Below are 22,546 nucleotides of genomic sequence, written 5' to 3'. Positions count from 1 at the left end.
TTCTTTGGAAAAGACATATAGCCATAGTATCGATGAGGCTTACTCATTATGTAAGTTTTTTGAAAACAAAAATAAACCCTTTAGCTTTATTACTCTAAATGCTGTCAGATATTGTACAGATCAGTCTTTTTTTTCATCGGGTACATATCTGAGCTTGTCTGTAAGTATTACTTTGGAAGCTAAAATAAAGGATGAGTATTCAGCAAAGCAAGAAGGAAATTCCCAAATTTTTGCCTAGTTAAATGTGCCTAGAAACCTGTCTAAAGGGGTTTTATTTGGGAAAGTGCTGAATAAATAGGACTGAAATGTTGATGGATTATGAGCAACATTTTTAAGTACTGTATCTCTGATTTACTTTATGTCTGGTAGTGGTTTGGTAACCACGTAAACAGAACATTGAAATAAAATTTTAAAATATTTTCTTATATAGATTTCTGATTTCTTAGCTGGCAATAGTGCAAATATATTTTTGCGTGTTCTGTCTTGTACTTTTACGTTATGCTGTTTGAAATGTGCAAGTGGGGGAATATAACTGTTCTACTTTCACTGTAGTGCTGAGCATACTGATCTTTTTCCGATTTTCTGCAAAGTGTGTAGAACTTGGGTCCTTATGGTCAAGTCTGTATCATTATAAGGAGAAATCTGGGTGGCTTTAAACTAAATGGCTTAGTACTCTCAGTCATAACTTCTATTGTATTGTTTTCTAAGTAAAATACCATGCAGCAGTGCATCTGGTTGCTATGAAATTATGGCACTTCTTAAGTACTGTACTCACTTAGCATGAGGCTTTGCTATGCCTTTGAAGCATGAAATTCATAACAACAATATACTTTACAGTATATTATTTTCTGTTTTAAACGTGTACTTACTTTCTGATGGACAACTGTTTTGAAAGACATCTTGCTTTACTCTAACTCGGTTTAGATATTACAAGGCTTACGTTACCTTTTCTTACTCAGTTGCCATGGCCTCGCACTGCTACTGAACGGCTGCTGACAGAAATGTTTGATGGTGTTGCAGCTCAGTTCCTTGCCATCTTGGAAGCTTTGTCTGACAGTAGCAGGCGTGTGTTGCACCCTGCTCCACCTGTTCCTGATGAAATTGAAATTCGTGATGTCATTTCGGAGCTTTTTTTTGCAGGTCTGGAAATCCTCTCAGGTAACAGCATAAAGAAGCAAAAAGAGTGTTGGTGAGGAGCCCAGACCTCCATTTTATTATTTTTTTTCTTTGCTATAGAAGAGAGAACTTGCCTGAAGGCATATGTTTCATTTCTAACAATAGCACCTGTACAAGCAGGCAATCTTTCTTACCTTCATAAAATTTAAGATAAAAATCTGGGTTGATCTCTGTGGTCTATTATATCAGTAAAAATCTACAGTAACTTACGCATGTCTTTTCTGAATACAGTGGAGTTCACTTCCTTCGTAGCAGCCCATAGGGTGCTGTGCCTTGGATTTGTGGCTAAAACAGTGTTGATAACATACCAGTGTTCTGGCTATTGCTGAGCAGTGCTTGCAGAGCATCAAGGCTGTCTCTCCAACCCTCCTCCCCGCCAAGGCCAGTAGGAGGTTGGGAGAGGACATAGCTGGGACAGCTGACCCGAACTCATCAAACAGCTCTTCCGTGCCATACGATGTCACGCTCAGCAATAAAACCTGGGGCTAAGGGAGAGGATGGGGGAATTTTAGTGGTTATGGCGTTTGTCTTCCCAAGCAACTGCTGCACGTTCCGAGGCCCTGCTTTTCAGGAAGTGGCTGTATATCTGCCTGCCTATGGGAAACAGTGAATGAATTCCTTTTTTGCTTTGCTTGCACACACAGCTTTTGCTTTTTTTGTTAACCTGCCTTTATTGCAACCTAAGAGCTTTTCTACCTTATTTTCTCCCTCTGCCCTGTTGAGGAGGGCGAGTGAGAGAGTAGCTGGGTGGGGGTCTGGAAGCCAGGCAAGGTCAACATACCATGGTGTTTCATGTATTTTTTCAAAAAAATCAGTCAAAGTTAGATTTCAAAACTTGAGAAAAACATTGGACTTAATGATTCCTTCCAAACCTTTTTTTGCGGGGCTCTGGACTGAATATAGCTATAGGTATAGAGATATTTTATTAATAAAAATACATAGAGACTAAATACACTTCAGAATCGTATTTCCTTGATATGATTACTGGCTAATTGGAATGTGACAAGTCAAATACAATATAAACTGATTTAACGAGTTGTCTTTATTAAAGGTGGAGTAAGCAGTACTGGTATTCAAGGAAGCGATTGCACTGATAATTTTGGTATAATAAATGCATCATCAACCCTTCTGCAGTTGATACGAACAGGTAAACTAGCTTTGAATTTTCAAAGGATTCTGTGTCCGGTGATGCAAATGCGTGGTGAGGAGAATTCGTTTTCACATTAGTAGCAGTTCTGTGCGTAAAGGGACTGCCAAATGCTGTCCTGTTTGCATGAGAAATGCTTGTTTATACATATAATGTTAAGGCATTCAAAAGGGGTTATGTACAGATATCATTATGATTTTCTTAACGCAAGTATTATTTAAATAGCATATAGTAATATATGGACATTGTAATCACATAATGTTCAGCATAGCAGTTCATCTAGATGTGTTAATGCCCCTAAACAATCATTCAAACGCCTAATTCTGCAATAATGTCCTGGTATGTTCTTATGGAAGAGAAGTGGGATGCAGTAACAGAAGGACTATCATAAGCTTGTTGAGATCCTTGGACCAATCGTTGTGCTGCTTTGGAAAATAACAGCTGTCTGTTACTAAGTTAATATTGCTAACTGAGTGACCGCGTGGCCAAGTGATATGACAATGATTGTGGCATATTCTTAGGACTGCAGAACACTGCTGACTATATTAGCGAAGTCACTTGCTTAGAGTTCCAAGGACCAGGAAATCCCTTTTCTGCCTTACTGTGGTTTGGATAAACTTGAAGAGTGAGAAAATAGACTCCCTATATGTACATGCACATTTTCTGATACAGTAATGAGAAATGCTCATGTAACTTGCAAAAAAATGTTCACGTTTCTATGCTTTTTAAAAATCTATACTTCTGTTAAGAAGGGTCATTATGGGGTGATACCCAGATTTAAGATCTTTCTGCAACAGGAAGGACTAGATCCTTGATATTCTCTACACAGCTACATTAATATCAATAATAGTACAGCCTCTTTGGAATGTAACAGGACATTACCGATGCATCATTAAAGCAGCATGTAAGCATAGATGTTACAGCAAAATAATAAAGCTATTGTGTCATGTAGAGCTATTAAAACATCCTTCAAGATTATGCTTACTGATCAAAAACATATGTGGAGTTTTATCTTTGTATTTATCAGTACCCAAATTATTAAATTAAATTAAACTTAAATTAAAATTCTGAATATACATATATATATTAAAAACAGATAAAATATTTTTGTCATCACTGCAGGAGAAAAGAGGGTGTCTGGAGATGCTGCTGTGAAATTCATAAAATTAGCTTTCAGCTATGAAGAGTGGGACGTGTTTGATTCTGCTATTGAATTTGTTGTTAATTTTCTTCAGGTAATCCGGATGCTATTTAGACATTCTTTATGTAGTCTTTTCCTATGAGCGTAAGGAAGAGTCAAAGTACGTATTTTTAAGACAAATTTCTGTTGTTTTTTTCTCTCACTTAGGCTCAAGATGACCCAACATGGAAGAAAGCTGAAATGGAACTCAAACTTCTTACACTGATGCAACCTTTGCTATTTCCAAGGAAATTTAAACGTGGTTTTTCTGCTAGTGAAAATAATACCAAAGAAGCTAGGATGCCTCATGGTTCTGAAAAGAAGCAAACATTTAGAAGTGGGTGTTGTTCAGTTATAGCTGTGTTTGCATTTCAAATATTTTTTTCAGCAAGAAATTCTGTTTATTATTTAAAAACTATGTAATATGGTGCATGCAGTATTCTATGACAAAAAACTAGCAACTGAGAAACTGACACCTATTGAATTTTGTTCAGTTTTCATTTGCTAAAACATAACTTCATACCATTTCCCTCAAGTATGAAAATGCCTGATGTATGTTAAACATACATCAAGTTATATGCACAGAAGTAAAATGAACGGATGTTTTCAGACAGGTTTTCAGGAAACAAGTGAAACAGACATGTTTGACTTATGTAAAATTTCTTGATATCAAAGCAAGAAAAACTTGTTAAAGCAACTATAATTTAATTCTATGACATTCCAAAAAACTGCAAATATCTTAAACTTTCTGTTTCCAAAAATAGAAATGCTCACTTTTCACAGAAGTGAATAAATTTGGGAATATCTATCCCCTTTGTATTTACTGTTTATTAGACCATATTATCTGTTGGCATAAATTGGTAAGTCAGTTCACTCAGATGTTATCAAACATAGGTTTGTAACTAGAAATAACGTCTTGCCTTGCCTTTTCTTTCTTTTCTATAAACAATGAATGCAGACAATTCCCTAAAGCATGGAGAGCCTTCTCATGATCTTATTATTTTGGCAACGACAGTGTTTTCCTATGTCTCCACATCTAAGCAGGTAATACCAGAATTAGAGACATTTCTTCTCAATGACTCGCTTAATCTGTAATGAATGCATATAAGTGAAGACCAAAGGAATCAGTTGCATGATTAACAAACTTCAGGAATATAAAAAATGTACTTATGAAATGTGATCAATTTCTGTTGTTTTTTTTTAAATATTTGTTTTTTTTTTTTTTGTTGATGCTATGTAATCAGGCTACTTTAAAAATGTTTAATAGATACTAGATCTATTTGGGAGACCACAGGGCTAATTGCACATTTCAATTAATCAAGCAGAGATTGAATTTCTTTAAGTATATTACTTTTAGGTGGGCAAATACACTCAGCTGTGGAAAACACTTTTGCAATATTTGTAGAAATGGGAGCAGTTACCCTAAGGAATGATAATAGCAGTGGTATGCCTGCAATTTAAGGTAAATTCTCACTGCAAACAAGCAGCAGCAACAACAAAACCATAGAGAGTGGGACTTTTTGTGCTGAAGTCTCTAATACAGAATAATCCCATTATATATCTGATGGCTTATTCCCAGAGTAACCACTTTTAGCTTACTTGCTCAAACTGAGATTTCTCTTAATGTGCTACTGTGAGGGGAAAAAAAATTACAGTGCAATGTCTCCACTAGCATTTACATTAAAATAGTTTGTGATCCAAAAGGCTAATGAAAAATTTTCCTTAGTAAAAAAACCTGTTCTCCTAACATGGCATACTTTTTAACTGCAAAATTTATTTTAGATATAACTTGAATATTGCCCCAGTTTGAGTGTAGCTGGGGCACACACATTTTTAGCTTTAATGTAATATTTTCAGTCGAAATATCTTGCCTGTGAGGAGTTATACCTTTAGATAGCATGATTTGTCAGCTTTTTGACGTGACCGCTGTATCATGGAGACAGGTTACCTGGATCTAAACTCCTCTGGTTCTTCTATGCTTTCCCACAAATCTCCTTGGTACCTAATCTGTCCCGGGAAGAAGGATGAATTCTCCCCTGATTAACTGAGAATTCACTGATGGTGAAGTTACATGATATAGCTGAGCCAATCTAACAGCTTGCTGCCACAAAATAAGTGGCAGAAATCATCTTGATTTACTTCTTTTTTCAGTCTTTTTCTCCCCCCACTTCTCAATATCTCTGGAATCTTATGCTCATACGCATACGAGTATACAGATAGTGTGGATATAGCAGGCTTGAGTTTCATTGCACCTGAGATACTAGTCCAACTCTGGTATAAATGGAGATAAAGATGTGTACTGATCCTTAATCACTCTTCAGAATGTGTTTAACACAGTGTAGACAGACTCTATTGCCTTTTAAAATGTATTAATTAGGAGGTTAACTGAACAGAGTTTTGAATTTGATAATTATTCTTTTCACAAGATGCAGAAATGTTTTAACATTTCTTTCTGTTATTAGATACTCCAACCTTTTTTCCAGTTGTTAAAGTTGTTCACTGCTCCCTCACCTGAGATGCACCAACAACCCATGGAAGTACTCTGTCAATGCAAAATGAAACCTAGTAATTTAGATCATCTTCTGCAAATTTTTAAATACTGCAATAAAAAAAAATAAAATAAAAAACCCCCAATCTGTTAAATTACATTACTTAGTCTCCCCAGGATGTATTGATTATTCTAGCATTTCAAAGATAGTTAATTTGCTTGTCTCTCCCATGTAATTTTCATCTCACTGCTCTCCTTGTATGTGTTACTTTAAAGAGCTTGACAATAAAAAAAAAGAAAAAAACCAACCCACCACTAAACCCACTTGTATTGTTGGGAGAAGAAAAGCTTAGGTGATCTAACAGAAATTACTTAAAAAAAAATTTCTTAAGCTTTCAAAATGTTGTCATCCCTCATAAGGAAGTTAAATATGAAAAGGGTTTATTTACTTTGGAAAATTTTGAGACTGTTTATGTATGGAGTGTTTATATACATACCTGTTTCTACAAATACATTGTTTTTTCTTTCCAGAATATTCAACCTGACAAAGAAATACTTGTTGATGTACTGATGTTTTTGTGGCAGAGGTGTAAAACAGGACTTCAGCGAATCCAAATGAGTGGAAGTGACTACTTAAAATACATCCACAAATACAAAGCTTACCAAGTACTCCTTTATTTTAATGTGTCTCTCAATATGAATGCAGTCTGTTATAGTAAAGCCAAGATAAAATATTGGTATCCAGTCTAAGTACATTTTCTTATGGTAAAATGCAGATAAATCTTCTTCACTGAAAATGAGAATTGTATATACACTTTGAACACACTGTGTTCCCATATGCCAGTATCAAAATATCTCTGAGCCTTTTTCCCAGTAAAGTAACCCATTCTCTGCCAGTGGGCCATGGTGGAAAGAAGCTAAAATAGTGAAAGCATTCGGGCATGAAGTAAGAAGAAGCATTTGGTATGTTATGGTGGAAAATATCAATATATTTCAAGAAAGTTTCCTAGGTCAGTTGAAGAAAGTGGCAAAAATCTCACGGCTTAAGAGAAAGGGGCTGGGGGTCAATAGTATTTGGCCCGCTGGATAGAGCCCCAGCCTTACCTTGAGCTTTTTCTGAGACTGAGAGGCTCTTGGTGCAATGCAGTCTTCTGAAGGATAATTTACACTAGTTTCTCTGGGCTGCCAGTTGATGCTAACCAAACAGTTTCTGGAGGAGTTAATTTTGTGGCCCTGATCCCAATAGTAAAATTGTTCAGAGATTCCCCAGAACGTAGTGTACGGTTACTTTCCTCTGTGTGTGGCACAGGAGCATTCTCTTTTATAGTGTTTAAGTGGGAAGATATGGGAATAAATGAGAAGCAAATGATCAAATCTGCTGGAAGGCTTACCGCACTATGGCAAGTGTCACTCTGCATCTTAGTCTGGTGGCACTCAGAAAAAGGCGGCAAATCCAAGAAAGGTTTTGTGTCCATGTTTATCAATCTTTTTAAACAATTTTGAGTGCAAAACCCTACCTACCTCTGTAATACATAAATATCTTCCAAAAATTTGTCTTGATTCTGTCTTGATTCTTTTTCTTTCCCCTCCCCCCATTTTTAGTGTATTCATGTACTCTGGATAATAAATGAAGTAATTCAGAAGAGCAGTATAGCAGACACTAATGTTGTAATGCTGGCAGAGATAACCTTACATCTAGCTGCAATATTGGAAAACGTAGCTGATTCTACAAGTAAATCTCAGAAAAAAGCAGGTAAACCTTTCCACAAAATTTAGTTTTCTTTCAAGAATGACTTTCAAGATTAGAACTTTTCTGAGTTGAAAACTTTGACCGATAAACATATTCAAAAATTATTGTAAAGAGATTGTTGAGAGTAGAATGAATTTTTTTTTGTACACACAATTTCATCCATGATCAGAGCTAATGAAACCTGGTTTTCAAAGGATTTATGCCTTATTTCCTTACGTTTCCGGTTCTACCGAAGTAACCCTATTTTAAATCACATCTTTTATGACTCACCCTCCTCAGAGGTCTTCTACATGTCTTTTAGCCCCTTCAGACTAGCTTCAGATCACTCCTATATTCTCTGAATATTGGCTAGACAGATGGCAGTATGCGCTGCAGCTCGTTTAGAGCATTCAAGTGGTGGTTGACTAGTGGCAGGCCAAATAGAAGAGGGAAATATTGAGGCCGTACTGAAGCTTTTGCTTTTATTGGGTTATTACTTTGGATGTCTTGTCTACACAAGTCTTGATTTTTGTATAAGAATTCATGAATTTGAACTTAAGTTGACTGACATTCTTGAGATATAATGCAATTACAATCACATTAAACAAATTTCCTTCCAAAACCTGTCTAATGCTGTAAAATATTAATATTTAGACATACTTTTAAAAGTTCTCTGTTGTGGATGTAGCATCTTGAAATATGAATCATAGTTCTTATAAATGTTTTACAGTAACTAGAGAGTAGATTTTAAGGACCCTTTTAGAGCATATCTAGGAACAGAAGAAAATGACAATACCTTTTGCTCTTTTGAAAGTAAGAAAATCTTGGAATGCTGCTATTCATTATAAAGGTAGAGTAGGTATTGTTTTCTGTGATGTTATGAAAATCATGTTGTTCTGACAGAGATTGGATGAAACCTCGTAGCATCACTGCTATTGTTTTTCATTCATTTTAAATATGTCTTCTTGGAGGAAAAAAAGCTGAATAGGTAGGAGCCATTGGTCAAAACAGGCTGATAAAGAGCCAGTCAAGCACATGTTTATGCTGAGAAGAGTCTGTTTACTGAATGAATACTGAGTGAATACACATTTTCTTATTTATGAGAAAGAGACAGTGAACAAGCAGAAATAAACAGGCAAAAGTGGCACGAGGAGTACAGGAGTGACTAGAAGGATGTCCCTCTCAAAGGGCAAAAAATGAATTTATTTTGGTGAAAAAATAAAATGTTGATGGGCTAGAGTGCTGTAACAAAGAACAAAGAAACTGCTTCCTCTTGTTTTGGAAAGGAAAGATGGTTCTGGATACGTTCTTTGTAAATGAAAATAATTTAAACAATCCAAATGAATGTTAAAAGGGTGATAATACCCCTTCAAGGAATATTAAATTTAGATAGTATATATCATAAAAATATAACTTTACATATTTAAAAATTCTTCTGTAAGTTAAATTAGCATTAAACCCTCTGTGAATTAGACAACAATAGATTTGAATTGATTTAAAAATGGAAAATTGATATGAATGCTACAACAATGTGAGGAACTACAAAATGAGACCAAGTTTCATTGGCTTGGATATAATATTGCTGTGAAATATAGGGTACGTTTAAAAATACTATGTTATTGGATAACCATATGCTGAATTAGTATAATTGTACATATGTAGCTATTGTGTTTAAACCCTGAAAAGCTTTGCAAGAAACAATATCATTACTTTTCATAGTCAAGTACTGCAGAACTGAATTATTGCCAGACTCTTAAGTCTAGTGGTAGAGCTAATCAAATGATACAGAATTTTCTGAGCAAATTTCATTTTCACTTTCTGATTTTCTTCCTATAAAAAAGGAAAAAGAAGTGCCTTAGTCTCGCAAGATGAAACCTGTGATGTGCCTGAAATACTGATGGTAATGTCTAATTTGTTTTCATTAATACAGTGGTTTTTGAATAGCATAAGAACGCTTATTTCTGCTTGAAGCTTTTCATACAATTTTGTATTTAGCTTTATAAAGCTGAAATGTTTCACACAGTCATGCTAGTGCAGAGGAAAAAAGCAAAGATTTTTTTTCAAATGAAATAAAGTCTGAGAATTTTCCTGTAGTCTTCCATAGCACAGATTACTAAAAAAGAAGTTTTATTTGAAACTTTTTTTTATGGTGCAGTCATACTGATTTCCACTGTACACTCGTTTTTATGCAATGTGTAGTACCAGCTTTACATGGTTTAATAGCACATTTTTTAAAGATTGTACAAACTTTAGTCCCTGTTTCATTTAGGAAAATATTTTGGGTTGTGCTTTTGCTTTTTTGTTTTTGCAAGGGTGATGTGGAATAGATGGAACAATCCTGAGTGTCCTTGCTTTGTTCAGTATGTTCAGTGCTCAGCACTTTGCAGAAATGTCCAATCAAATAGTTCAAAATTACTTACTAAAACACATTAAGAAGAAAAGACATACATTAGTCTGAGGATTCAGGAATTTTGTCAATGATATGTCTTAATGCTTGCACACATGGAGGAGCTTTAATTCAGTGGCAGTCTACTTAAAGGTGGTGTTTTCTGAAAAATCAATGTTTTCTTAACAGCATCTAATGGAACACTGAAAAACTGCTTGTGAAAAATACTGTGTTTGTCAACTTAATTCTCTAAGTTCAGTTTCATTCTGCTGTAAGCTAACTCTGCGTTAGTAAATTGTTTTTTGAGAGCTGAAGGAAAATCAGTCCTAAATTAATAAAAAACAACTTGACATTTAAAACAGTGATATTAGTACATGAAAGCATGGGGAACAGTGCCTGTGTAAAGATTATTTGACAGTGTTTAAACTGCAACAGTTAAAAATAATAGCACTTTATTTTTGTTAGTCCATATTATAGCTTTTAATGCTGTTATCTAATAAAACATGTTTCTGTGTATTTTCATGCCAGAAAAGTCCTACAGAACAATTACAAGTTGCTTATGAAAGTCTTGAAAATGCAATTAATGGAATGAACACATCTCGCTCAATGACTCTTCTACCAGATGGAAAGTCAATATTTGACAACTGCTGTACAAAGGTAAGGTCTACAAAAGGCTAGGCTGCAACAAAATCGATAAATAATATATTGGATTTTGATGAGACGACTCATATTTTCTTCATACTTAGAAATCTTAGCATTATCAAATGTACCTCATCTTCCTGCCCCATGAAAGAAGAGAATAGAAAAAATAAATCTCTGTGTAGCAGAAATAGCATTTTTCTCTTTCAGTATTAAACTATGAACTCCTTTAGGTTTTCTTTGCCATTTCCTTTTGGAAAGAAGTATAATTTGTATCTTTCTCCTATAAAATAAAAGCAGAAGTCCTTTTCATATTTGTTGCTTGCAACTGTTTATTATTAAAATTAATCTTTGTTGTTGAGGGGAGTTCAGAATTTCTAAATATTATCATTCTACACCAATATGATCTTTGTTTTGTGGACTGGTAACATAATAAAACATTTTTCTGCAGTTTCATATTTATTATTAATGCATTTTCCTATTGATTCTCAGGCTTTGTCTAGTTTTCTTTGTCCATTATCCATGCTTTCTCTGTCTAGTCATTCTCTTTCCTTCCATGCTTTTTTGAATGACTGCATATTACAGATATGACAAATCTCAGTGTTTGTTAATTTACTGAAATAATAATATCAGTGTCCAGACAAATGCAGTAAGCTAAGTAATAGAAGTTCGTGTTTGCTTAATTGCCACTTTCTATTTATTAGGTGGACTCAAATGATCAGAATATGAAATCTGTTTTGGGATGTGCTAATGATAAGACAGGAACAGGTAATGGTTTTTTAATGGATTTACACTTGGAGCTCATTCAGGCCCAACATCGAGTAGCTGTGAAACTTCTTAAAATGACACAAGGTAGGTTTCAGTAAAGCTAAATGGTCTTCATAGCCTGATTGGAGTCTTCTGTTAATATATTTTGTAATGCTAAGAAAAAAAAAGAGTATCTACTTTCTGAAGAGGAGCTGATGTTGGGCAGTTTGTATGTCATGTACAGACAAAAATAATATACTGAATTTGCAGAATTTAGATTTACCACATGATACTAGTCTCTAACCTCTACTCAACTAATGAGAGTTAAGCTTTGCTAATAACTATTGGATTTGATTCCTAGACAGTTTGTTGTGGTATTTCAGTTATAATATTAACTGTTACAGTGCCAGTAAGGGAGAATTGGGGGATGCTCTGCAAATTTCTTTTTCTGTAATGCTGGTTTTCTCTCTGGAGAATGACTTGAATAATTTATTCAATGCTCTTCGTAATCTGAATTTCTACTCCTGTGAAGTTGTCCTTAGCTCTTCCCAGTCAGCAGATATCCCACTCTTGCCAAATGCCTTCTGAAGAAACTCTAGTTGGTCTCCCATTCCTAGTGTTTAGGTTTTTTTAAATTAAAAGCTAATATTAGTTTGACACTGTGGAGCTCCCCTGTGTGCTGCTCCCTATGATCAAACAAGATCCCTCTTTTCCTGTGATGTTAGTGTAACTGCTAAAGATGTTAGAGCATGAAGGTGGAATATTTTTAGTGGCATGATCAGTCCAAGAGTTTCTCCTTAAACCAAAGCAAAGATCATGGGATGGAGCAGAGCTTTACTACAAAACTACATGTTAACTCCTCTCACTGAAATTTTCTCAATAGCACTATCAGAATGAATAACTCAGGATTTCCTTCCCACATAGGTGCTCAAAAGGATGACGGAAGTCTTAAGTCTGGCAAGTCTCATGTGAAGAATAATAAAAATTTCTATTATTTAACAGGTACGGCTTATTAATTAAGATTTTAGAAGTATAATAAATTATTGCTGCTGTTTTATAAATGTCTTAAAATATCTATTTTACAGAGGCACTTATAATGAGAAAAATAAAAAAGAATAAGCTATCCAGAGCAATCTTTTTGATGCAAAAGGCTGCACAGAAGTTCCCTGAAGAGTTAACCACTTCTTCCCAAAGGCAGCTACTGGAGGTAATAAAAAAAATCTTATGATAGAAATTCTTTCTTATTATCATAGTTTTACATGTTCTGCAGAATTAAAACTTGGATTACTCCTTCTTAGAAGTAAAAATTGAAGGAACTTGAGGGACATTGTGTGTTTTTAACTTCTGTTGTCAAATTTTCCCTGAGAATTTTCATTATGAAGAAAGACCGAAGTAACTTAAAACAAGGAAAGAGTACAGCCCCAAATTTTGTGCATACATGCAGATTGTAGGAAACCCGAAAGTAGATATGATCTTTCTTTTTTATGCTTAATCAGCTAGAATTTGCAGTTATGAACCTATGCCTTGCCAAAATGTAACGCAGATTTCCTTCCCCCCATTTCAACCTTCAACATCCTTCGTTTTCTGAGATCTGTAAGAGTCTTAGATTACTTTGGCTGGTGATGATGACATGGGCTTCATTTTATTCTTACTAGATAAACAGTTTAGAAGTTGGAGATTTTGGAATTTATTGAGGCTAAAAGTAAATTCTTCATGGGCTCATTTCGAAGTCTTTTGAAATCAATGGGAGTCTTTCCATTGAGCTTTGTACCAGCATCTTCCATGCAAATTGCCTTCTTATCAGTGGGGCATAAAATTTCTTTATGGTCTGTACAACAGATAACAGAATCTGCAACTGTCACTATATAATATATGAAAAAGTATTTTAAACAGAAGTTACTAGAAATTGTTTTTAAGTGCTACAAATTTGGAAGCATGATAATTAACACATGTATCTTTTATGTCAGAAGAATGCAAAAACTGGGTCAGACAAGACATACTAAAAATCTCACATATTTGTAAACCACTAAAAATCTCATATATTTGTAAAATATGTGGTATTTATGAATATAAGATGTAGTGATATGGTATGAAAGTTGGAACTGGAGTGAAGACTTACAAGCAATTCCCAAGAAACGTGTGGTTATCCCAAACAAACATTTGCAAAGGCCTTATACTGACCTTCACTATATTTTAATTCTGTGCACTTTTCACAGAGAAAGATGTAGGTAAAATAACATAATATATTTGCAGCCAGTTGCCAGAAAATGTCAGAACTAACTTTGCCTGGACAAACTTAGCATGATCTTTGATATTTGTACTATGATGAAATATTTAATTACATGCTCAATTAATTTTCATCCTTGAGGTGGATGGTACTCACTTCATGAACAGGGAATCCATACCTTTGTTTTCATGCTTCTGTGTAGGGGATTTCGCCTTCTTTATTGTAGAACATCCAAGAGGTCTATATAGAATTACTCATATCTTCTGGTCTTTTCTACTCAGCACAATATGATATAAGTCTGTTCTTATTATGCTGCAAAATAGGAAATAGGGGGTTTGGTGTTTTTTTAAGAAACATACAAATAACCTTTTCTCATGCAGTAAACCATCAGGCAGGAATGGAAGCTTCCGAGTCATATGTGTATACTCGTTTATATCACACTACTTAACTACTTGAGCTACTGTGTCCCCTTTATTATTTTTTTTTAATTTCTCTCACAGTTTCATTCTTCCTTCCTGTCCTATATGTCTAGTTGGACACCCAGGTCTTTACAGAATTGGGTACACTGGTAGTTCTTGTTGGCCAGCTGTAAAATTGAATTAATGTGATTAAGCTAATACCACAGGGCAAGTCTGTGGCAGAGGCAGGGATAAAATGTGGGCGTTTTATAGTGACATTTGGCTTCCTCAGCCATAAGATTATTCTTTCTTCTCTTGCAACACTGCCACATATATAATCTTCCAAGTTCTGCAATTAATGAAGTACAGGTCACGCAGTACCACTCTCAGTCACAACACTACCTTTATCCAAACTGGGTTCCATCCTTGCACTAATAACAAATATGTCCTCAGAGAAGGAGTCTGTAATTCTTTTAATTAGGAATTGTATCATAGTACAGCTTACCATAAAGAAGTACAATTTTTAAGGAAGCAATGAAGTTTCTAATTACCGATTGCAAAAGTTGAATGGTTGTGTGAGGGAAAGAGTCATTCCATATCTCTTTATCTTAGATCCTTCCTTAAACATTTCTCACTAGGGTGGATGCAACCCTAATCTAAAGGGGGAGGGAGTGGGGTGAAGTGAGGGGCTGTGCAGATGGTTAGCTATGTGATGTGATTAAAACTCTATTAAATCTCAGCTCCCTGTCTCACTGCAAATCTATGGCTAGTTTTTGGTCATTTTTGAATGTGAGATACAAGGCTTATTCAGTCTGTGATCTTACCCCCAGTATGGTTGTTCTTACAGCCTTATAAATGTATGAGGACAGAAACAAGGAACTCTTAAGGTGCAAGATTATAGGACTGTCACTGAATAACCACTAACTTGGCATTTTCTTTCCAGTTTATCTGTCAGACTCAGTTCAGCCTAAATCCTTGGTCCACTATATGGTACTAAAAGACTTCAAATAAAAACCCTAATTGTAGGAATATGTCATCTCTCTTCTCCCAAAAGGATGTAATTTGTCCAAGGCGTCCTCAATCTCTTCATCTCTGGGAGCTGGCCTTTTTGGCTTTGATTTGCACTGGACAGCTGCCACAAGTAAAGATACAAAAGTACTAAGTTCTTAATGTTAAATTTCCAGGTTAAGTTTCTCTTACCCTGACAACACAAACAAAGTGAAGAAACCTACCCATTTGCCATTCAGTCCAGTAAGAAAAAATGTACCCTGATCTCCAACCAAATGGCCACATCATCGCTATGTGCAGGAGGCCCCCACTTTTTTGGAAGACACTAATAGACTGTCAGTCAGCTCTCAGCTCTCTCCAGCTAACCAAAGGAAGTGGCTTAGCCCTACTTTTTCTGGACCTGCGTTCTCCTCCCTTTTCTTTATTTCTGGACTTTATTTCTTTCCTCTGTTTCTAGAGTACAGAAAATTGGTCTAACCACTTCCACAGCTCCTTCAGAAATTCCACAGGTTAGGTGTCTAGCTCTCTCCTAAATAAGAGTTTATCTTTTTTGTTTCTTGTTGGAGCTAATCACTGGTTGACACTAATTGCTAATCAATGTTATTTGTGATCACTCTCTTTTCCTGTAGGTCCTTCCAAAATTGGATACACCTCAGCCCTGCCTCTTTCATATGCAGCTCTGCATTCTCTTTATTGTATATTATGAAATTAATCTGCGTATGTAAGGCTTACACAAAGTACCATTCATCCTCATTTAGGATGTAAGATGATATGAAAATCTATAAAAATTTTCTACACAGCAGTGAATTTTTGTAAGATCATTTTGAAAACCATTTATAAGTGTTAAATCTGTCCCATTGTTATGTCTTAATAGTTTTTCCCTTTTGTTTTAATTTAATTAATAGGAAGCACTAACTTTAATTGAGCAAGTTGAAGCTGAACAAAGTGCATTGTATCACAGTCTCAAAGAAGCTTTGAGCAGCAAGAAAAAAAGCAGGACTCCTCCTCCTCCTCTATTACTTTCTAGATCACATTGCTCCATGACATTTAAACCAGCCCCATTCTCTTCAGATATTCAGGTAATGTTTTGCATGATGACTGCATAAGAAATAACTAAACTATACACAAGAGACCAAAAGTTGTTTCAACAGTGCTTATACCATCACAGTTTTCTCTGTTGTTCTTGGGAATATTATGTTATTCTGACCTAATTAAGTATGCTTTTTTTTTTTCCTATGCGAGTCAATTGTGACTCACTGTTTTGATCTTCACATTTACATGAAACTTTCTTCATTTCATGCATCATGTTTCTTGGTGCTTCTGTTGTATAACACTTACTTATTCTTCTTGTGAAAAGCTCATTCTCTTGCTTAGGGGCTGACATACTCCTAGTTACCCCCTGAAAAGATGCAAAGCTGTTGCATCATGTGATGCAAGAAAGTACCACACACAAGTGTCTGTTAATGAAGTGCTGAAGTGCCATAGTTCAGGTGGAAAAATCTACCTTCTATCGAACATGTAGAATCACAGAACTACTCGGATCATAAGGGATTTTAGGAGACATCTCTAGTCCAACCTTCTGTTCAAAGTAGGGTTGGCTGTGAGATTAGACAAGGTTGCTCAGGGCTTTGTCCAGTCAGTTCTGAAAACTTCCAAGGATGGAGACTGAACAGCTTCTCTGGGCAACCTGTTCCAACAGGGCAACTTGTTCATGGAGAACACTTTTTCCTTACGTACAGTTGGAATCTCTCTTGCTTCAGTTTAAGTCTATTGTTTTTCATCCTCCTACCATGCACTACTGTGAAAAGCCTGGCTACATCATCTTCATCACTTGCTTGCAAGCACTCAAGGGCTCCTGGTAGGTCCCCTGGAGCTACCTCTTCTCCAGGAAGAATAAGCCCAGCTCTCTCAGCCTCTTCTCGCAGGGCTAGTGCTCCAGCTCCTGACCATCTTGGTGGTCCTCTGCTGTAATCACTCTAGTTGTTCAGCATTTCTTGTTAGCATGATGGGGGGCAGGAGGGAAACTGGCTGTGGTATCTAGATGTAGTCTAACGAGTGCTGAGCAGAGGGGGATAATCACATTCCTCAATCTCCTAACTGTACCTCTGTTAATACAGTTCAAGATGCTTTTAGGCTGCTTTGCTGCCGTGGCACACTGCTGGCTCATGTTCAGCTTGCTGTCTAATGTGACCCCCAGATCCTTTTAGTGCTGATCTCCGGCCCATCAGTCCCCAGCCTATATCCTTGCGAGGGATTCTTCCTTCCCAGGTGCAAGACTTTGCATTTGTCCTTGTTAAATTTCATGAGGTTCCTGTGGGCCCATTCCTCTGGGCTCTCTAAGTCCCTCTGAAGAGCAATCCTGCCTTCAATGATATCAACTGTTTTCCCTCAATTTGGCATTATCTGCAAACCTGGTGAGTGTGTGCTCAGGTCATTGCTAAAGATATTAAACAGGACAGGTCCCAGGATAGTGCCCTGTAGTGCTCCACTTGTTACTACCCTCCAGGTAGAGTACGAGCCATTAACAACTACTCTCTGAGTCTGACCTTCCAACCGTTGTTTTACCCATTTATCTGTTCACACCCCCATACTGTATCATCCTAACTTGCCTATAAGAATACTGGGAGGCAGTGTTGAAAAAAGTGCCTTGCTAAGGTCGAGGTAAATGGCATCTACTCCTCTCCCCTCTGCAAATCAATTAATTTTGTCATAGAGGCCAATCATGGTGGTCAGCCATGATTTGCCCTTGGTAAATCCACGCTGACTGTTACAAATCACCTTATTGTCCTTCATATGTCCAGAAAGGGTTCAAACAAGCTGAAGTATGAAAAATTCACTAGCTGCAGTTTTCTTGAGAGAAATTTTCATAGTGATTTTGCAAGCTTTTTCAAAATAACGATGTGTATAAAACCGGTAGAAACTGAAATCTTATTAATAGTGGTAAGAATATTTCTGTGAACAGTTGTTTTATAACTTGCAGTTTTATTGTGGTTTGATTAGTGAATTTCAAAGTAATTAATTAGGGAAAAGTTCTTCCTTTTTATCCCCAATAAACATAAAATGAAAAAAAAATTAATTCTTTAAAGTCTGGTAGTTCATCTGTTTTGGGGCGTGTTAATACTTAATTTTGGTCGATACACGAGAGTGACTATAACATGTTGGGCCACTAGATGGCACAACGTGATTATCAGTGTTACAGTTTGAGCCCAGCTAGTCTAGAAGAATTTTTTTCTAAAGGCACACATAGCTGTTGAGTGGACGTGAAAGGTATTGTTTTATGAAGAACTTTTTAACTGGAAATGGATACTTAGGATTTAATTAGACATATATAGTTCTTGTATTAAAAGTCAAAGTATCTCTAAAATTTCCTGATTTTAAAGTTGCTCATTTGCTGAAAACAATCTCCTCTATTTCAATATCTCCTTCTGAAAAAGTCAGGATTCATTGCAAGACAAATCACATGTATTACAAGAAAAAATGAACGTTTTAGCTGTACAGAATTTTTTTATGTTGAAAAATGACCTTATCTGCCAAACATCAGGTCTGTTTAAATGTCTACTGAAGGTAAATAGACTTAGTACAGTTTTTTTGTAGAAAGTTTAATGCAAGAGAACTTCATCAGATGCATCACTTGCTGAAATCCATCTGCCCAGTTCTGCAGAGATGAAATCAAAATTAGTTTCCATGTTTGATCTCACTGGACACGACTGAGCGGTGATCCAGGAATGCATGCTCACATTCTTCCTTGGTTAAAGATACTGGAAAGTCTAGATGATATGCCCAATGAGATTATCAGCAGTTTGATGGCATTAAACACCCATTGATTTCAACAGGAACTAAGAACATGGCTTGTTTAGAAAATATTACTGCATTGCTTCATATCTGCATTTCTGTTGCCTGCTTTTAAGGATCTGTCCTCAAGTAGTTTGCTGAATCACAACCTGATGTCAGCTTCTGAAGAATACCATTGCAAGGATCAAATAATGGATCTAGATGACTTTAAATCTACAGGATGACATATAGAGGAGTTTATGCTTTGGGATAGGTTTGAGGTATAGGGTAGCTCAAGGTAGGAGATAGGATCATGGAGAGTCATCTGCTTTTATTGCCACTGCAGTATACCAAGGTCTCCAGCTAAATCAATTAATGTTTCTAGTGCAGGTAGACTATACGTTTTTATAACTAAGGGTTGTTTTTTTTTTTCAGAGGCTGTTTTCACAAAATTAGTACATTCTATGTTAGGCAAAAGTTGGAAATGCTATTATTATCAATTGATTTTGTTCTTGCTTTCTTCAAAGGTTTCGTGGTACAGTATTTTGGGCTCTGTAGCAGGAGGAAGTAATATGAAAGTAAGGTTAAATAACGATAAACTTCCAAATGCAGGAGAAGAGGTAAGACAGAAGTAGAACTCCTTTAGGTCATTCTCTCTTCCTTCAAAAAACCCCAACTTTCTAAATGTATACATCGGATGTCTTTTTTTTATCAGGTAACTGGCCAAGCCTTTGACAACCCTTTTGATCTTTATTTTAAGCAATTGAAATTTTGCTAGGCTGAAGGCATACCAAAACCCCAAAAAAGTTCTAGGAGCCTTTTTTGAATAATGAATTAAATGATTCAAAAGCTTCATGTTAGACCAGTTTCTGTCCCTTCTGTTATAACTCTGTTTTTTGAGCGACATCTAAGAAATACAAAAGGAAAAGGAAGTATATGATGTATTTATAGTATGCCCCAGTCACTACTCCTTCCAGGGATTCAAAAAAAGAGAAATTCTAAAAAGATATAAAATTTAATATTTTTCTTAATTGTGTAACCTCTATCAGCTATTTCTTCTTAACAAGACCTTACCTTACTTAATTCTGGCAATGTGGTAATATAACTCCTTCAATAACCTTCATGTTCAGACACGACTGACTTCTAGGTTCACGCTTGTTCCCTTTCATACTGTGAACATGTGGTATTTTTATTGATAGATACCAGCTGATGGGAAAAGCCTCTTGGAAATACAAGGCTTAGATCCCAATGAGAAATACATATTTGCAGTCGCAGCATATTCATCTGATGGAAAACTTATTGGTGATGGCATTGGGGAAACGACTAAGCCAATCCTTGCTTATCTACCTCTTTCTGCTACTACTGTTCGAGCCTATCTAACTCAGGTAGGGTCTGATAATAGACACATACATACTTTAGTTTGGTTGTAATTACTTGTTTTCACTGGTAGCTCTAAAGCATCTGGTAAAAACTCAAGACTTTCTTGCCAAAAGCTTGATAAGCACAAATCACAATTTTAACATAACAAAAGGTATATTTGAGTAACTCAATTTTTAATTCAAAATTATTGGAAATTCCAGTTTAAGGGGAAAGATGTCTATCAGCTAGTTTTCTTATTCCTGTTCCTGTTTTTCACTCTGCATTTAACTTTTTTTATAATTTTTTTTTTAAATTTTTTGTGGTTGACACCAAGTGTTAGAAATCATCTTATTAGTCATTACAGTATGGGATGAAAAATGTGATTGAACTTACCAGGTATCATATCCAACCATTTTCATATTGAAATTATTTTTGTAGTGGCTTGTGGAAGACCACAGAGGCTCTGTCAGAACTTTATCATAATTTTCTGTATTCTTAATAAAGAACATTTAAAGCAGATTGTGGCAGGAAGTGAATTGTCTAGGCCTATAGATCAGATCATGGGGAACAGTTAGAAGAGTTCCTAAAAACTTCCAGAGTAAGAGGTATCCACATGAATTTATGCCTACTTGTGCGGCTCCATTTACATCCCATTATCCAGAGCAGCAGGGCATTCTGCAGTATTAACAAAAGGAAAATAAACCTAGATGAAATAATATGCCTTCAGAAACTGCAGCACAATACCTGTAAAGCATTCCACAGAGGGCTGTTAGACCCTTGGTTAACTGTCAAAAACTCCTGTGCCTTCTCTGGCACTAATTCTGAAGGCAAACTAATATTAGTAGGATCAGATTGCTACTACAGGTGTTTTATTCAAATACGTCAGAATATAATTACAGAAATTGTAAATTTACATGTTGTGGGGAGGTTTAAAACCTTTCTTTATACTATAGTCGTATTTGGCTTGGTTATTTGATGAACATGGAAACTTGCTAAATTTTTTTCTTTTGTTGTTGTTTTTTTTTTTTGTAGGTAGCCTATCAGACTGGCAACTATACATTAGCCAGAGAAGCTTTTTCACCACTGTGGGATTATTTTGTTTCAAATTCTTCTCCACTGCCTGCCAATGCAGCTGTTATTTCTGCAAGTAGTAATTTGACTATCTCTGAGAACAGGTAACTGGTAAAAACAAAATTAAAATACTAGTTAATTATAGATGTGCACATTTTATTTTAAAGAGTACCAGATTGTGAAATTTTATTCAGACTTGTGATATGAAAAACATTCTGAAAAAAAAAGGTGTGAAATATGTTATAAAATATAGTTGTTTATAATTAGCAGAGGAATTTTTCTTTTATTTATGGCACTGCTAGCATTTACACACCTAATTCTTTATGATTGTTTTCTTCAGATAATTGGGAAACATTTATAAAGTGGCTATTATTTCTGTGTGATGCATTTTCATTTGCAAAATAAGTAATATGCCCTGGATTCTTGACTTTCCAATTAAGATAGCAGTAGAGTTCAGAAATTGTGAAAATTTTGTCAAGAACACCACCCAAAATGGGTAAATGCTTGCTAATTTTGTTTTGGGGTGGCTATATAAATCTGCCAATAATCTTTGTGTATACTAAAGTGCTTTAGAAGATATATTTAAAATTAATTACTTTATAAATAAATTTCAAATGTTCAACCATAATATTATGGTTTTTTCATGATGACAAAGCACAGCTAGAAATTTTGCGATTACATTCACTGAAATTCAGTAGATCCAAATGCAAAAATAAATCAAAACTAACTTAATTCCTAGTTAAAAGAAAGAGACCTGTATGAAATAAGACATGAAATACTATAGTAAAAAAATAGCTTTAAATGTTAGTCGACTGCTTATGATTTGATAATGAATTATCATCCAGTATAACTGAACACAAATCATAATCTTCACTTGAGTGAAACTCTTTTTAGACTAATTCTTCATTAAGAAAGTTTTGGCAAACTTGTGGAAGAGGTATGAAAAAATTTTGCAGCATCTCCATTTCAATTTGACAGACTGGCTTAGTCTTGAAACCATAATGACAAGAAGCAACCTTATTGCATGTGCGTTAATAGTTCTTGAATGTGTCAAGAATTAAAGAAGAAATAAAGAAATGAAGATCTTTGTTTCAAGAAGTAGATACAGGGGGAATTCGTAAAAGTTTTGTCGGAATACTTCCATTTCCTCTTTACAGACAGAATAACCAGTAATCAGCTATCCTGAGACGTATAATGTCGCTAGCGTTTTCTCTGCATTT

At 35.5% G+C, this 22,546-nt stretch overlaps 1 protein-coding gene across 5 annotated transcripts in view; it reads left to right on the top strand.

Moving 5' to 3' along the window:
- CFAP54 (cilia and flagella associated protein 54) overlaps window positions 1-22,546 on the top strand; it is a 110,505-nt gene that overhangs the window by 18,115 nt on the left and 69,844 nt on the right. For 3 of the 5 annotated variants that reach the window (XR_012654448.1, XM_075057854.1, XM_075057851.1), the window contains 16 exons: window positions 960-1,158; window positions 2,228-2,323; window positions 3,446-3,558; window positions 3,672-3,840; window positions 4,462-4,547; window positions 6,523-6,657; window positions 7,594-7,744; window positions 9,562-9,620; window positions 10,635-10,763; window positions 11,450-11,597; window positions 12,417-12,494; window positions 12,578-12,699; window positions 16,031-16,204; window positions 19,424-19,516; window positions 20,096-20,281; window positions 21,288-21,430. Coding sequence is in view for 4 of the 5 variants with exons in the window: in XM_075057854.1 (XP_074913955.1) it covers window positions 960-1,158; window positions 2,228-2,323; window positions 3,446-3,558; window positions 3,672-3,840; window positions 4,462-4,547; window positions 6,523-6,657; window positions 7,594-7,744; window positions 9,562-9,620; window positions 10,635-10,763; window positions 11,450-11,597; window positions 12,417-12,494; window positions 12,578-12,699; window positions 16,031-16,204; window positions 19,424-19,516; window positions 20,096-20,281; window positions 21,288-21,430 (2,081 nt within the window). In the remaining variant the exon portion in view is untranslated. The remainder of the gene's footprint in view (window positions 1-959; window positions 1,159-2,227; window positions 2,324-3,445; window positions 3,559-3,671; window positions 3,841-4,461; window positions 4,548-6,522; window positions 6,658-7,593; window positions 7,745-9,561; window positions 9,621-10,634; window positions 10,764-11,449; window positions 11,598-12,416; window positions 12,495-12,577; window positions 12,700-16,030; window positions 16,205-19,423; window positions 19,517-20,095; window positions 20,282-21,287; window positions 21,431-22,546) is intronic. The other 2 variants (XM_075057853.1, XM_075057852.1) reach the window with 2 other exon arrangements.

This window comes from Buteo buteo, chromosome 26 (genome assembly GCF_964188355.1).
Source record: "Buteo buteo chromosome 26, bButBut1.hap1.1, whole genome shotgun sequence".
Classification (NCBI taxonomy): domain Eukaryota; kingdom Metazoa; phylum Chordata; class Aves; order Accipitriformes; family Accipitridae; genus Buteo; species Buteo buteo.
The sequence above is the reverse complement of the archived record's forward strand: the minus strand, read 5'-3'. Positions and strand labels throughout refer to the sequence as shown.